Source organism: Aquila chrysaetos, chromosome 10 (genome assembly GCF_900496995.4).
Source record: "Aquila chrysaetos chrysaetos chromosome 10, bAquChr1.4, whole genome shotgun sequence".
Taxonomy (NCBI): Eukaryota; Metazoa; Chordata; class Aves; order Accipitriformes; family Accipitridae; genus Aquila; species Aquila chrysaetos.
In genome coordinates, this window is record NC_044013.1 from 3,118,969 (window position 1) to 3,136,758 (window position 17,790).

The 17,790-nt window shown below is 41.9% G+C and overlaps 1 protein-coding gene across 3 annotated transcripts in view; it reads right to left on the bottom strand.

Annotated features, from left to right (window-relative positions):
- The window catches only part of PPM1L (protein phosphatase, Mg2+/Mn2+ dependent 1L), a 109,863-nt gene that overhangs the window by 9,926 nt on the left and 82,147 nt on the right, over positions 1-17,790 (bottom strand). For all 3 annotated transcript variants that reach the window (XM_030027860.2, XM_030027859.2, XM_030027861.2), the window contains exon 3: positions 3,907-4,068. In XM_030027860.2, the coding sequence (XP_029883720.1) occupies positions 3,907-4,068 (162 nt within the window). The remainder of the gene's footprint in view (positions 1-3,906; positions 4,069-17,790) is intronic.

Genomic DNA, 17,790 nt, shown 5'->3' on the forward strand with positions numbered 1-17,790 from the left:
GCTTATGGTGAGATATGTTTTGCACTGAAATCGATGACTCTGACACAGCCAGCAACTGGCTGCTACACAGTCTGATTGTGCCAGGGAGGGAACTATACGGTGTTCAAGGTCAACGTGTAAAATTGAAGCACCTGCAATTCCTGTGCGTGCATCTGCGTGCCACTGTCTGCACTGTTTCATAGCAATATTCCTGTCACCTTAACATGAATGAAAAGTCACTTGAGGACAAACAATTTGCAAACGTGGAACATTAAAATGTAGTGAACTGTTAAAATTAGGTGAACTGTTGTCTTTTATATCTGCAAGCTGTCTGCTTTGGTGTTCTTATAAATGTCTTTGTTCTTTGTAGTTATCAGAATGTTTTCAGCTCTGCACTTCAGCCCATGTGTTATTTGTCAGTCACCTAGTCACCTAAATCTTACAATAGCATTTCCATTCCTGGTTGGCTGATCTAATCTGTGAATTCCTTCTGTTTTCAGGTGAAACTACATTTCATTTAATGATTCATTGCTGTTTAAAGCTTGAAACTTGATTTGTGTTAAAGCCAGCAGAAACAAAACTTTTTAGCTGGGTGTTTTCATCAATACTTCTACGGAGTCTCCATTATGAAGATGTTTCCTTCCGTAGTCAAAAAAGGAAGGACTGGTGAGCCTACTGCAACTCCTCTTTAGATATGCAGTCAAACCAACCTCGTCCAGTTGCTGCTGTAGGTTTTGAGGGCATCTCGGTTGAACGTTACACAGCCACCTACTCACCAGCCCAGGGTTTTTTCATAAGCCGTTAGGACTATAGTAACTGGAGTGTAATCATGTGTACATATTGCAATGACAGGGGAAGCAAAATGCAATTAAGAAGAGGCAGTTTTAAGTAGATATTTTACACACAATTAGAGGACAGCAATGCCTGCACCCGTTACTGTACTTACAGAGGAGATAGCTGATGCTGCTGCGGCATGCTTACTACAGTCTTTGCAGGTGGTGCTTACGCGTACAAAGTGACTTTTTGGTGCCATTCTCACATGGCACCTGGAACTGCCTACGGCACAAGTTGAACTCCTGTGGTTTGCTGAAGTGTCTGTTGGCACTTCTAATATTTTCTTTTATAAAGCCATCCATACAGAATACATAAAAATGCTTACAGAAAAGCAAATATTCTGCAGTGCTGGCTGCCACTGGAGAAGAAAAGGCATTAAAGAAATAGAAGCTTTTTGGCAACTGCACAAACATTTTGCATGTTAGCGAGAGCTGAGCTCAGAGGATTATGTTCAAGGTGAATGACTTAAATTTCCAGCAGTGACAGTCACCTTGTGGCTCTACAACCGAGCGTTTCTTCACAAGCCAAAACCATGGTTGTTTCAAGGCCACTGTCTTACACTGATACTATATACATCGCTCAAGATCCTGACCAGAAGGAAATTCCTTGTGTTTTCTGGGGAAACCAGCGTCCTTGTATCACAGGACATGCATTCCCCTATCCCACAGGAATGGGTCAGAGTGGTGGGACCCCGATCTCATTCAGCTGCGAGACGAGCAGCACCCCAGCATTTGTGAGCATGCATCAGCCAGCCTCTTGTGAAAATAACAGTCAGCCTTGACCCAGACCCTGTGACCCGTGCTGTTAACTGCGCAGCCGTGCTGCGGAGCAGGTATTTCCACAGGATGCGGCACCTCAGCTCGAAATGGAGGGACCTGACCTGTTCTCTTAGCTGCTGTCTTTCCTTTTGGTATTTGGCTGCAGGCTCAGGTACCAGTGACCTCTTGCTGCACTGCAGGAACTCCCACAAGAAAACTGAGCGTTGGCTTCTGGGGCTTCAGCGCAATTGCTGCTCGAGTCACGTTGGACTGATAAATGGAAAATTTTTTTCAGGTTGTGGGTTGACTAAGACTTTGTACACAGTTGCTGGGAGTGGGAAAAGGAGAGGGACTGAATTCATTCCCCATCCACCGACCGCTGACAGCAACAAGCAGCAAGCCTACTAAACATCAACCATGGCAGCAAAAAATGACAGATTAGTTTAGACTTGTCATCCCAATGTTAACGCCCTGCTGAAACACAGAGGGCAATTCACGCTTTTCTTAGAGCTGCTGTTTCAGGCACCTCAAATTGATTTATATCAGAATGAGGTTTGAAGGATATTTTCTCAACCGTGGCTATATGGATTTCACTTTTAAATGAAATCTAATCCTACTAACACAAATGTGCAGTCATTTTGTAACTACCTACAAGGCGCTGGACAGCGCAGCTTGATGGTGCAATGTAAAGCTGGAAAACCAAAATGGAAGATAATGATTGTCGCTTTCTTCAGTTCTACAAGACAAGAAAGTATCTAGAATGTGGAAAAAAGTCAGGTACTTTTGTCACAGTAGCAATGCAGGCTTGATAATTCAGTTTGGGCACTTTGCTTCAATTTTACACTTTCTGTATGTAAAGAAGGGATGTTCCAAAATGTAAAAGTAGTATAAACTGGACTGTATGTTTTTAACAGCACTATGAGGCCCTATGAATCATGATAATACAATGGGGCAATAGGTGACAGAGAAGAGAATTCATTAAGTCACTAGGCTAGATAGAGTATTTCTTGTTTAGCTGCAGATAGTTACAACATTTACCGGTCCATTAAAATAATTTCTTCCAAAGTTGGAAATTCCTGCAAAAATCCAGGTTAATTTTACATGTTGTTGTGTTATAAAGCCTCACTTCTATACAAATGAAATAAATTATTTTCTTCTCCTAAGTGAAGGCCTTCTCTAAGTGAACAATTGCATAGAAGCCCTGGACTTGGCTAAGAGGGAAGCAATTTTACAGACGAATCTCCAAATTTTATTAAAATACATCCCCCAAGTACAGAGTTGAAGCAAAGTGAGACCGAGATTTTCCTTTTCCTTCTTCTTAGGATCTGTATACTTTTTCTTCCCCTTTAGGGAACGTACGTGACCTCAGCAGTCTGTCTAGCAGCAGGAAGGATCCCCACTGCTCTTATGCCTCTTCAGCGATAAAAGCAAACTGAGAGGAAAGTGCACATTGCACATGTACAGACATTTATGCTGGTGTGAGTGTATTGATAAACCGTAGGTTTTAAAAATGTTTTATATTCAGGGAAAAACTTGTTATTTCCACTTTACAGATGAAGACGTGGAGGCAGACAGGCAATGCATCTCTGGAGGCAATGCTCATTAGTAGGTTTAACACAAACGAGAAGAACTTTTTTTCTTCGTCAAATAATTTGCTACTGCAGGCTGCTGTGGGAGCCAAACCAGAAATGGGTTCAAAAGAGACTTTGACAAATTAATGGAGAATTGGCTATTAAACTTGATGATCCAAATGTAACTTCTAGCCCAGGAGGTCACTAAACTGACAAGTGATGAAAGCTAGAAAGATTTATTGCAGAAAGGTTGCTGTTTCTTATATTCTTTCCCTATATTCCTGCTACAATTTACATGTTTGTGCTCATTAGCAGTCACTATATGGGAACAAAAAATAGCTTTGATGAATTAGATTCATGCTCTGCTTATTTTAGGAATTAAACCTCACCCAGCCTCTCACATAAAGGCTCCTGATACGGTTTGGTGTGACGAAGCCTGTAACGCTGCTGCTCCTGTTTATTAATTTGCTCCCTGCAGAGATCAGAGGGGAACTGGCTGGGACGGTCAACTGGCTGTTGAAGATGAAGGCTGCTCTTCTTACTCGGACAGTGGCTCATTAAGGGATAGGTCAATCTGCTTCCATTTCTCTGTCTGCACAATGACATCCTACTGAAAAGTGCTGTATTAATAATGGAAGATTTTACCTGCTGATGCCTCAGTCTAGTACTTTTCAGTCTCTCTCAGGGGAAAAGTCTATATTATTGACAGAGTAGAGAAGAAAAAAGATGAACCTTCAATCCAAAGCAAAAACATTACCACTCACCAGCTCTTTTAATCCTCTTCCTCTCTTTCAGTTGGTAGGGCTTGTGATCGTGTGACAAGGGGATAGCATTCCCATCCTTGTCACACAAGACTCCTCGCGAATCACCAACGTTGGCCACTGTGAGTTCTTTATCTGACAACAGCGCGATCAAACAAGTTGTACCTGGAAAAAATAGAAGGGAATGGGAAGCAAAACAAATACATGGGGGATATGTGTGTGTGTGTGTGAAAACATGATTAGCAGGAAAATGTTCTTCCTATTAATAATGGCAGAGAGGGGCTGAAGTAGGAGTGTATTGCAGTCTCTGTCTGAGAGCCATTTTTTCCTAATGGCCAAGGAAAGTAATAACAGAAAAGTACAAATTAGTCCCAGAGCCCACTCGCAGTTCTGTGAACTGAAACTACTGCACTCGACCATGCATGGGTAAAACAGAGCACTCTCCCCTCATTCCCTCAAAAACTGAGGTTGATTTTTTTATTTTTTTATTGAAAAGAGGAAAAGGTTTGACATTTTTAATTACTTTAACCTTTAAATACACAGAAAATGTAATTAGTCATTGACCACTGTATCCAACAGGCATAGTATTTGTTGGCTAAAGTGGCAGGAAAATTTTGGAAAAATTGGCTGTTTTTCAAGTGCGAACACTATAGTTTTTATTTTCCTCATTTAATTGATGCAGAGTGGAATGAATATTGAGCAAAGCAGATCCTGTTAAGACCATGCCTTTTCTATATTTTGCCCTTCGAACTAGTGCAAGCTGTATCCATAAAAACTCCAGCTATTACAAATATTCCTTGCACAGGCTTTTGACCAGATGTTTCAATTTCATTCATGCTTTAGAATCAAAAGATGGCAAGTAAGTTTTTAGATAGACACTAACAAACATTAAAAGGGAACGTGCCTGGCACTCAGTTTAGATTGCACAGTGCTGCTAAAATTCTTACAAAAGCTACTCTGGTATCCTTCAACCGTAAATAAAATTAACTTAATGGCTGCTTTCTTTTCCTTTTAGGTAAACCAGAGAAGCACATGGTTGAGTTTTCACCTCTGTTACCAATTTACATCTGATTATTCATTTAAAAAAAAGGTGCATCCACAGCTGGGCTGCTCCGGAGGAAGCACTTGGGGCCAGCACGCCCGATGAAGGGCCCCAGCAATGAAACTCAACCAACAGCAGTGTTGTAAAGTAATGTGTCTCCACTTGTACGTTTTAATCGGACAAAGATGCAGTTTTAATGAAAATGCCGGCAACAGGGCATTCTACCACTGCCTACCATCAGCAGCATCCTGACCTCTGGTTTTGCTCCTGGGGAGCTATGTTAGGGTTTAAGTCTATGTTCTGTGGTCTTGAAGCTAAATTCTCATAGCTGCTGCTTGTTGTGTTGCTGTCCAAACCCAGAATTAAAAACTCTGTTTTGCTGTTCCCATGTCAGTAGCTGGATATCCCATGACTGGTATAAATAAAATAGCCAGTAATAAACAATTTGTGTTTAGATGCACTATGTTCTGAAGATTTATTTTTAACCTAATGGTCTGTCTTGCACAGCTCTAAACTTGAGCTATTTTTTCACAAGACATGCATATATATATATATTATTTTTTGCAACTGACTGACACATTGCAGACCTAAATGGATATAGTTTCCCATTTGTTGCTAAAAACCCCTGCCAACTGCACAACTTAATGGCTCACCTAACAACAGGACATGCAGAGGAACCTGCCTACCAGGATCACCCGAGGAACCCAGCAAAATGAGCTGCCTGCTCAAGAAATACCTCCTCTGAAGGCTAAATGAGATTGCACCAAAGGGTGTGAAGAAGGTTGTGCTGAAAAGGGCACCTGCCAGCTGGATGCTCGCCCTGTTCAGATGCAGGTGTCCAGCCTTAGCACCCCGATGAAGAGACCTGCTCTAACGCCAGAGGACCTCATAGTTAAAATACCAGTATCCGAAACACAAAGACAACAAAATAATAACGAGGGTGTAAACTACTGTAGTGGGGTGCAGCTGGTCATTTAAGCAGAACAAAATGGGATTTAGCATTTGAGGTCACCTCATTCTCTACCTGAACAAAAGCTATTAACTCTGCAAATGCATAAAGCTCTGCTTCAATAAGAAAATTATAATAATAAATGGCACTCGCCCTTGCTTTTGTTTATGAAACTTTCCTTAACAAACATTCAAGCAGCATTGTGCTGACAATCTGCAAGAGACTAGAGGGCTGGTACCTGCTGAAGCTGGTCTGACATTTTGTCTAAACTTCAGAGAAAACAAGAACAGCCGCCTTTGCAATTTGGGTCGAAAACAAAACCTGTGAGATGTAAAACAGGGGCAAAAGTGAAAGCCCTGTTGGACGGGAACACAGAGCCAAAAACAACTCCAGAAGGATCCTGGAGTGCTACAGGACAGAGACCTGCAAGCTGCACACGAGGCTGCAAACCTCCGTGATCTACCACTCAACTGATGCTTCTTTCTGAAGATCAGAGCTCCAGCTTTACCTGTAGCTGCCATCTTGGCCTGACATTTGCATTTGTAAATTCATCGACTCTCCTGTGTGCAAAACCACCCTACTGCTCTGCAGATTGCCTTCCCCCCTTCCCGTGACACCAGCCCAGCGTGTATTTTTCCTACAGGCAGTTGTAAAAATCATGCATTTCGTAGTAAGGAAAATATTGCAAATAATATCCTACAGCCCAGGCGTTTAGAAAGTAAAATGCTTCACAAATAGAGTCATTATTACCACAATTTATATAAAAATGATAACTTTGAACACGGTCTTCTTGGTTATATGATCTGTGCGAATGAAAGAGAACGAGCATCTGAAACAGAAGATAACTTCCAAAGTGATTTAGAAAGGATCAGGTGTTTCACGGTCCCTGACTGATGGCTGGGCTATCATTAAGTCCCTGACCTCACGCTACTGCCTGCCATTACATGAAAAAGCAAACTTATTTTACTTTGTTTTCTTTTCCATCTATTTTTATTTCAGTCATTTAACCTTGTGTAGAGTTAGAAAACATCGTGCTCTTGTCAGCTGCCTCAGATTTAATGCAATTGCACAACGGAAAATTCCCAACATAAAGGGTCCAAAATTGAGAACACATGTTATATTGGTCCCTCGATGCAGCTGCCTGAATAATACCCTGCTGAGCAGTTTACAAAGAAAATCACCAGAAAATTTAAAACCTGTACTATACTGGCTGTAGAGATAGGGTTTTATTTGTTTGTTGGGTTTTTTTTTTAAGCCAGGTAAGATTATTGGTGTTGTATTTTAGTATCAGACAAGGCACCTTGTAAAAGTCAAGGCTGCACCAGCTCTACCGGTTTTTAGATAACCGCTTTATCGAAAGAAGGAAAAGTCACCAGAGCGCAAACAAGACCTGATTAATACTTTAAAAGGCATTAGAGAGCCCAGGCATGATCCAGCTCACCCTGCAGCCACTGGAGATCTCTTGCAGCATCAAAAAGTCCTGCTGATGCCTGGCTCCAAATCTGCGCTGGTGGGGCACCTCAGGATGAGGACCAGAGCTCTTGGGCTCCAGATGGCCCAAGTTGGTTGAAATTCCTCCAGTGCCCTCATTTCATCCTAATCCATTAGCAAAAGTGCAGTTAATCTCACCAGGTGCTCACCACGTCACTTCTTTTCTCCCTCTTTGCAAAGTTCTCCAAGTATCCCATGCCCCACAGCTTTCAAGCCATCAGCACATGTAACTTCTTCCCCTCCTCTTCCCCCTCATCACTCTCTTTGACCCTAAACTTTTTTTGCCAATCCCTCGTTCATAAGAAATCACACCTCCACCCTGCCCCTACCTCAGGCTCTTAAATGGCAGAAGTCCCTGGCCAATTCTCTTCCTCCTGAACAACTGTCCCTCCCACACATGCCTTCTCACTGCTTTTCCCAGTCTTCCCCCACCTTTTCCGTGGCTCTTTGCACACAGTCTCTTTCTCAGACAAAACTGAAAAACAAGACTACCCCCTCCTACATTTTGACCATTGCTTCCCCATTTGCACAACACATGCCGAGGCTGCTCATGTACTGTCTCCCATTGACCTGTCTTCCTACTCTAATAACTTGATTTTAACATTTTTTATTCATTATTGCCTCATCCCTATGTTTCTCTGGCTCTTTTCTTTTGCAGCACATCTTCATAATGCCACTCTAAAAAAACATCATTACCCTTGATTTTTACAGCTACCACTGCTTTCCTGTCTCACCTGTAAGCTCACTGAAGATGCCGTTTGCAGTCACTGCCTGAGGTTTTCCTTCCCTTCAGCTCCATGCTATGCCTCCTCCAACGCAGCCTCTTGGCGATGGCTTGCCATTGAAACTGCTTCTGCCGAAATCATAACGGTGTTTTCCAGCCTTAGCGCAGTGAGCTTCTCTCATCCCTCTTACTGCCTCCAGCACTGCCAGCTCAATGCTTCTTCTAGAGACACTTCTCTCCTAGTTTTCCCCTTTGCTTCTCTAATCCCAAGCATCGCTGAAGACCCCTTCATCCCTTTCCTCTCTGAAGTCCAGTCTCTGACCGGCCCCCCGTCCCTCCATAGGTTTGCTCCTGCATAGCCCCATCTGCAAACGCACACATGGCTAACGTTTCCATACAGACCTCTGCGCCCGCTTTTCTGTCCCAGGGGAGTCTCTTCTCTCAACTAAAAGGTCAGCCGGTTTTCTTTGCAGATATTTATCCCAACACTGACCATCTCCCGCAGCCCGTTTTGGATGGGTTGACCTCAGAAACAGAAACCATCACCATGGTCTTTGGAGAGACCAACACTGTCCTCTTAGCGTTTGGCCTAAAAGCATTAAACCTCAGAGGGCTAACAGCTACATTAATTCCCCCACAGGTGGGGCTTGTGACAGCTCATCTGTATTCCACAGAAGCCTGTGCAATAGGAAATTGGTCTGATCTCACCTCTGAGATGGTCTGCAGAAGGAGGAGGTGGGCTGCACCAGCTGGTACCACTGTGAAGCTGTGGGGAAAAAGATCCCCAGTAACCCTAATTAGAAAGGGAATATCCTGAGTACCTGGACCTGCACCATGTTTGGATGGACACAGCTTTCGCAGTCTGCGTTTCGTAGGGTCAAACATAGAGCTGGGGAAAATTTCTATGTAAACAACATGAGCCCTGCACTGACAGTATCTTTGAAAATAGCAGCAGGTTTGAAGCAGCCGGCTCCCTTACCCAGGTATTGAACTGACAATGGAATAACAGCTCAGACCAGTCCTGCCTTATCAGTGACTCCAGGTCAGATGGGAGGTATGTTAAATCAACCCACACAACCACTTTTTGGTAAGTCTGGATCCCCTTTCGCAAACTGATGGTGTACATTAGCACTCCCATGATGCCTGACTGCTGGAGAGTAGAGTTCTACCATACCCTTTGAGCAGAAATGCATTCAGAGTGACTGCAGGTCAAGAAATGCGGTACTTAGTTGGCTGGACCGATTAAAAAACAAACAAAAAACAACTCAAAAAGCCCCTTCCCATCTTTTTTCGACAGTGCTCAAGCTTGAATTCACACAATAATTAAGTAAGAACTAGTATTTTTGAGCTTCAATAATCTCCAGAAGGAAATAGAATTACTCAGAACAGTGCAAAAAGTGGGATAAACAAAAATATAGATTTAAATTTACTCTCCACTAGCAACTCACACTGCATGAAGCTCCTTTCTCATTTATAGACCATGCATTTCCATTTGCCTTACAGGGACTTTAAATCCTAAACAATAAGACCCCAGCAGTTTTCAGGGCAGATACGTGATGTTTTTATCACTAATATAGCTGTCCTCTGTGCCCATCTGCCTCAGCTCCTCCCGTTGAGACCAGACATGTGTCTCCTGAATTTCTATTTTACATGCTCTGCACATACCCTCAGGCAATGCAAATAAAACTTTGATTATAGCCTGTGGAATAGGCAAGACTGAGAAAAACACCATAAGTAAGTATATGAGGGAGGATAAGGGAGTCTCTTGCTTCCCAGTTGCCAGGAATATGGATAAGAAGTGGTGGGAGACCATCAAGATCATGAAACGCCGCCTCCGTGTGCCCTCCAAATGACCCACCAATTCTAATCTAAAGCCATAAAAATAAATCTAATTACCCACTGCTTATCTATAAGATAAGCAACGATAAAACCAAACAGCAGACCTTCACGTTTCATTCGTGCTACGGCAGTGAAAGGAACTGTGGGAATTGCAAAGGCTGAAGCCCTTTCCTTGTTCTGATGCTCCCCAAACCACTGTGTCTGCACAGAAAAGGAGGGACAAATCAGGTACTGAAAACAACAGTTCTCCAAACTGAAAAAACATGATCCCAACAACCTGTAATTGGGGTGGGATCACTGTAAAATCTTTTGCTGGGGCGGACCTTTTGCTGGATCACAACGATCTGTGTGCGTCCTCCTTGGCTGGTTTCTAATTCAAGGCACCATTTCTCACATGCATTTTGGGCTTCTCTAATGACATTAGGCCTTTGTCAAAGATTTTGTGAAAGGCCAACCTAATCGTCCTCATTAGCACTTCTTCGTCCCTTACTCCTTTATAGGTTATTGAAATGTTTAAATAGCTATATGATTTCTTTTAGCAGAAGCTATGCAGGTTAGAGGAAATGCTATTATAATCTCCAAAATACTACACAATTTCAACAAATTACTGGGCTAACCACCTGTGAATGAAATGAGCTGCTGATTGCTCACAATACCTTTGAAAAATACACATGCCTTTTTGAAGTACCCACCTCCTTTCCCTCAAATGTCTTGCAAGGTATATGGGACTGAACAGCCTACACATCTTGCAAGGTATATGGGACTGAACAGCCTACACATCATACAGGCATTCATCCTTGAATCAGTAGTGGCATTTCCTACAAATGAGTGGCACCTGCCCCTTGTTTCAGTTAACAAAATTCTTCTGCAGAAGTCAATTCTGTAAAGCACAAACCTAAAAAAAAAAATTCTGAAAATTTAAGATCTCATAATTCTTGTTAATCATCTCAACATAATTTTTTCCCCCTAAATTTAAAAGAACTTTCTCTTTTAAAATAGATTCAGAGAAACATCAGGTTCTTAGAAATACATAGAAATCACTTCAAATCTTTCTAAGATTGTAGCTTGATTTCCATCACGAAACTATTCCTACCTGGCTGTATGCAGTACTATTTTAAGATTTTATATTTGAAACATCATTCCTATTTCCCTGTCTAATCAATGAGTATGTATATATAACTCAATCCTGTTCATCATTAATCATATTTGGGATATACTTACAGACTAACAGATTCATGTAGATAAAGCTATGTAAAAAATACCTAAAAGTGTCTTCCAGGCAGGAAAACAAGAGCTGGAAGGAAGTTTTGTGCATCAGGTAACAAAAGTTAATTACTGAAAAACGGAAACCCTTTTGGGCAGCCTCTCCATCTTGCAGACTGCTCTGTCATTGCTTCATCAACACCACTGAGGAAACAGGGAGTGCGCCCACTTTTGTGCTAACCTAGCACCGCATGACTAATTTCTTGTCCTTATGAAAAATAATCTTAATACAAAGGGAATCTCCATTTCAGTTCAGAAGTCGATTTCTTCGCATTACTCCCATATTTAGTTTCACCTGAACATCCCACTCAGCCGTTTAATACACTAGCAGTAAAAATATGTTGAAAACTGTTTAGTTTTTCTGGTTAGAAATTTCTATATGTCACCAGGCTAATTAAAGTGCAGAAAACCACATGTGCAATCTCCTTTGCAGACAGGCTCGGGCATTCTGCAGCAGTTAAACCTCCCGTGCAGCCTTGCAGCGATACGACAAGAAAAAATGCCTATGCTAAGGTCTGTACATGAGAGGAAAAGAAATCTCTTGCTGACACTTCCCTGTGAGCCTTTGATATCCATGGGCAGAAACACCGTCTGTGTGGTCAGTGCAACACTAGCGTTTGTACACAAGCTGCAAAGTCCGAATTCTTCTGACTGTAAGAGTTCCTGAAGCACTGGAAACACAAACGACTGTAGATGATCATGCAATATAGTGTATACACAGATAGGCATCCTGCTACCGCTATTTCAAACCATATTCCTACAATAGCTCAAGCCAGCTGCTACGTAAGCCAAGCAACAAGAGCGAAGAGTAGCTTAGCGTGAGGTTTAGAGATGTCAGGCATAGCAGATGAAATGCAGCCCCCAGCTCATTTACTGCGCTGAAACGACAGCGAGCATGCACCATTCCCTTGCTGAAAAGCACAGGTTGTATAAACTGAGAAACAAAACTTATTGCTTTCAAATAGGAATTACACCCAATTATTTTTTTTTCCCTGATCTGTTGTTGAACATGTTTTCTTCTATTTCTAGACCTCTACAGCAGAACAAAAATTTAGGAGCAATTTTGTGTAATTCACCTCCTTTGAATTGGAGGTAACCAATCCTGGAACAAAGTGGTGGGATTTCTACTGGGTCAAACGGGCAGCAGAAGAGGAGCCGGAGGGTATCACAACTCTTCCAAAGCCTGCAAAACACCAGCCTCTGTTGACAAAAGCTGTTCATGTGAACCTATGGTGTTCAGAAAGAAGCTGTAAGTTTTCCATTGGGAAAGATAAGGGTATTCCCTCAAAATAACAATACCTTAACTTCTCTAAGAAAGAGCTGGATAAAAGTTTAAAAACAAATAAAAGCTACTAGAAGTTTTACAGCGAGATATGTGTAGCCTGCTTTGTTAAGATTTGTCCCAAATTTTGTGATCTGTAAGACAGATCTTCTGTGGATCCATTAGAAATCTTCTACAGCTTTGCATTTCCCATTATGGAAATACACCAAATTTCAGTGTAAAACACCATCTGAAGAACTGATCACACACACAAAAAAAAGGGAAAAAAAAGGGATTCCATCCTCTTAGCAATTTCAGACAAATAAACCCCTCCACAATCACAGTGCCAAAGATACTAAAGATGTTACATTTATGACACTAACTGGCTTTGAGGGAGTCAGTTTTGTACCGACCTGCTGCAGGATCCACTCCACATTTTAAGCCAAGCAGAAGTTTGCTGGTGGCCATACAGGGACAGCCAGGGCTCGGTGATTTTAAGTGTCAGCAATAAGGTCAGCAATTCTGCTGCTCCAAATGCTGCCCCACAAGGCTGTATAAGAGCATGACTGACCTTATCTAGTTAGAAAATGTTATGCTAGATGCTCAACAGGCTTTTATTAGCGACATTCAACTGTAACAAGACCTGTAATCACATGGAAAAGTAGGAGCAAAATGAAAATCCCACTTGGAAAAAACCCCCAACCAAAATAATTAAAAGCATCCAATTTGTGCCGAGTCCTGTGACGTCTCTGGCTTTATCCCAGTCCTGCCTAAAGGATCGAGGCTGCAAAATTTCATTTGAAGCCCAGGAATTGACCTGCACTTTCCTGGGGTGCCTGAGCCATAAATACCAGACTTAAAGCAGCAGCTAATAAATAAGGTGTCAGCGGGTAGGCACTAAACTGAACTCAAGACCTATAATCAGCAAATCCTTCAGAAACAGTGTAACTAACAGCTAGCTTATACATGCTGTGCACATCTCCGCATCGCTCAGCCTTAACCAGGCTGCTCAAAAATCCACGTTATGGCTGGCAATTGTATTCAACGAATGGTTTTACTAAGACTGCATTATCCCTCGGCTCCTGGGGTCGGGTTTTATGAAGCACTAACACCCATCGGCAGCAGGACCGTCTATCAGGTTGCAGCTAATTTCATGGAGGACCACTCCGCTCTCCAGCTGGCCCTGAGGCACTTGCATGATGGATCACTCGCCTTAACTCCTGAACAAAGAAGGAACTTATTAGTATACAGACAGAGCTGTACAGCAAGGCGGTATTTAAGAATTATTTATTCGGTGCCCAAGGTGCATCGCCAAATTACAAACACGCACTCCGTCTGAAGGGATTGTGATCTTACTTTTTATTTCCCGTGCTGGCAGAAGAGTGTGAGGGAGACAAAGAGGGGGAAAAGGGGTGGGGAGCAATAACACACTAGAATTACACACAGTTAAGGAGGTTTGTGATTTAATTCAAGATTCTCATTCTGTCCCCAACCCCTCCGCTATTCAACACACAGAATTCGCTGATACAGAGTTTACTGAGCTGTAAATACAGGCTGGCTGGCCTGAGCAAGGGCGGGAGCTTAAATCAAGCTGGTGACTTTTCCCCTTTTCAGGTTAATCAAACTCAGGGGCTAATCATCTTCCAATGCCTGGCCAAAAGTCATCTTGGACCATACTTTTTTCCTTCTATATTCTCCAGCTGTATCTTCCCGTTCTCTGTATCGAACCTACTTTGCCCATTTGCAAATGCAAAACCTCCCATCTGCTGAACATTCATTTTTTGGGGGCAGAGCTGACACCTCAGAAATCATGCTCCTGGCACGCAGCTGAATGAAAACAGCACAGTTTGGGGGGAACTTTTGTATGAGATCAGCAAATCTGACTGGCAGCTGGAGCCCAGGTGAATGGCTTTAAAAAGATATGCCCAATCCACTGGCAGACAACAGCTGCAGCCCATAATCCCAGAACTGCCTGGAAAAGATGCACACGAAGGGAGCAAAAAGCACCAATATTGCTGAAACTTGGCCACTGCCCCTGTTAGAAAGGTATTAAGGCATGAGGAAGAACCAGTTTTTGCTTGTTTATGACCAACTTCTTTACCTTAATGGGTTGTTACTGATTATGGATAGGGTTTTAAATAAAGCTCCGCTTGAGAACAGAAAGCCTCCTTTTGTTCCTGCTCCTTTTTCCTCCTACATCTCCCCATGTATAATTCAAACACCGGGAAATAATGGAAAAGGCTAACAGTGATTGATTGTAGCGTGCAATGCAGTTGTGCATGCAAAGCAGGGTTTAGCACGAACTGAATGCTGCTGCAAATGGGGAGAGCGCAAGGACAGATGACACAAAGATGCGTGCAAGAGCGCAAGCAATCTCCAGAAACACAGCAGGGCCCTTAGATCATAAATCCCTGTGCACGTGCATGTTCTTGATGTTATTACAATGTATTTTCTTCTCAATGATTTTCCTATTAAAATGTTTTCAAAAGAACACAAACATTAGCTTTTCATACATGATATGGCAAAACGAGGAGCAGCGAGACTGAAGATATTCACTTCAATACCAAAATCTAGCAACTGAGAGTGTAATGAAGGGTTCTGCAAAACTGTAGCTGGTGATGATTTTGTGCCGCTCCACCCTGCTACAGCAATACTGTTTATGTTGTCTGGGTAGTGATGCAGGAAAATTTGCTAAGGATCTCCAAATGGTCTGTCAAGTTTGTAGGCAGAACAAACTTTGCTGCCTTCACTGCTCCTCACAAGCCCCTTCAGGCATTTGTCTCTGCACCCATCAGCAGGTGACAAACCTCCGCCGAGATGGATGGCTTTCTTCCAGAGACCTGGAACAGATATTCTCTCCACCTACACTGAATTTGCAGCAAGCTGTGTCTTCAAATGCTATCTCTGTCTGATATCTTTTTAATAAATAATAAAAAGAGAGATAAATCCATGCTTACATCTGTCTACTCATGCAACACTTGTATCTGAAATTGAGGAAGAACACTATGGTACTGACAGGAACCATCTCAAGCTATGGTGCACATCAACTGAATATATAGGTTTTCAAATGAAATCTAACAAAAACTTATGCAAAATAAACCTCAAATAGTGGTTTTCATTCTCCAGAGCTTACACACTTTTTAAGTCTTTCATTAGGCCAAAGATACAAACAGGGAAGACGGCAATCAGTCAGTGATAATGCAGCGTCCTGGAAAAAAACCTTTAAAAGATTGGAGGAGCAACCTTTCCCGAATGCAGGAGACGTCAGACCAACCCTCCACTGGGCACAAACCAGAACCAACTCTACCACAAGTTATGACTGAATTAAGTAACCAACTAAAAATAAGTTTATGCATTTAAGATGCTTTCCAGACTTAATCAATAAGTACACAGAAAGGAAATGGTCAGTTAGTAATAATTAGTATTAAATCCATTAAATAGTTTAAAACCCACTTTCTATTACACTTCTGAATCTCAGCACTCTGCAGGGCTGTGTTGGTTTCTTCTCTTTCTGCAGGACTTTGGTAATAGTAGAATTTGTAATTATTTTTTTTTAATTGCTACAAATGTATAAATACCAATGTGAAGAGTACATGGCACTTATACAGTAAGACTGAAAATAGCTACATATGCCTGAGTGAGAACAGAACGCTTCACTTGATTAATAAAAAAAAATCCCTAACTTACTGACGTAGCCCTATAGAATCAGCATTGCACCTACACTGCACAGAGGTTTCACCAAATATACAAAAATGTATTCTTTTGGTTTTACCAAATATATAAACATATTTACCAAATACTTCGAACCAAGAATAGTTGGCGTTTATGTCGGTTCTGAAAAATTGACTGCTAGCTGACAAATTTAAATAGCTAAATACCTACTCCAAAAATTGATGAGGAAGTGAAGAATATTTCACAGGGAAGTAGGCACCTGTCAAAGTGCTGTTTCTGCTCTGAGCTTCTGCTGGAAGGTTATAATTATTTGAATAACAAAATTTATTTTAATGGAGCAAAAGAATGTAACATGCTTGGGCTGGCTTAAACATGTCTGTTGTTTACAAACATTGCCGATATTCTAGAAAGCTGGAAGACCACAATGTAGGAAATTAGAGAGTTGCACGGTTTGCATTGAAGCTACACCCTGAAACGTAATTTAAATGGTTTTATGTGTACACCTACAGAGACGCTTAGGCTGGCGTTCAGCTCCTAACTAGAGCTGCCTGCTGTATTTTACCTGTGAGCAAATGCTAATTCACAGCCAACGGAAAAGAGAGGGCACGTTTAGGATATGACTCTTCACATACTAAAGCAGATGCTTAAAATAAATGCATGAATCACACTAGAAATGCTGTTTTCTTTCCAATGACTACTGAGGAGCTCTAGAGAAGTTGCCCAGAATTTGATGTCTACAATGCAGATATCAAAAGGTAAAAGAGACCAACTCTACCCTCAGCGACTGCCCTATGATTTCTGCTGTAGGTACTGGTCCTCTGCAGAAAAACAGAACACTGGTTCACGGTGACCAAGTTTAAGCTGTATCTTTAACGTGTAAAAGAAATTAAATAAGCCAAAGCAAGCGTGGAGTGTAAGGCAGAGGTGAAATAAATTCAGCAGTATCATCTGGCTATAAAGAGTAAAACTTCTACTGTATTATCTGGAAAAAGTACAACGCTGAGTTCTCACTGCAGCAACCAAAGATCCAGAGAAGGCAGTTGTTTTAGGGCATCTTCTTGAGATCAAATACCTAAAAATCATTTAAAAATCGAACATGAGCTGGAGAGAAAGCAGCCACCTGCGGTGGCCTGCAGGCTACTCTGGTTTTCTCCTTGTCAGAAGAAAGCCTCTGGCACAGCAATAAATGTTGCCCAACACATTTGAGAGCTGTTAGTTACACATGTGCCGTGTGGATGTGTTTGCAACACATTGGAAAATAAATGTACTGGATTGCTACAGCCCTGTCAAGTGGTGCTCACCACAGCACACAGAAATCCTACCCAGTAACATCTCTTGAGATAAAGAAACACATCATCTACTACCACCATCCTTTGCCTGTACATGCTTTTTCTTCAGAAAAAGGCAGCTTCTGGCTCTCCTCTTCCTTACAGCTCTCCTCTTTTTGTTCTTGCATATTCTGTACAACCCATTGCCTTTGCAACTGTTGTTTTTATCATGTTTAGTGTATGACTTTCCTTCCTGCTCTTTAAATCCCTCCTAAAAACTTACATAAAGCTTTTCAACCATTTTTTAGGCTCAGGACATTTCATTTTTGGCAGTAATACATGTTCTTGCAGGACCATTATCACTGTATAATTGTGAGA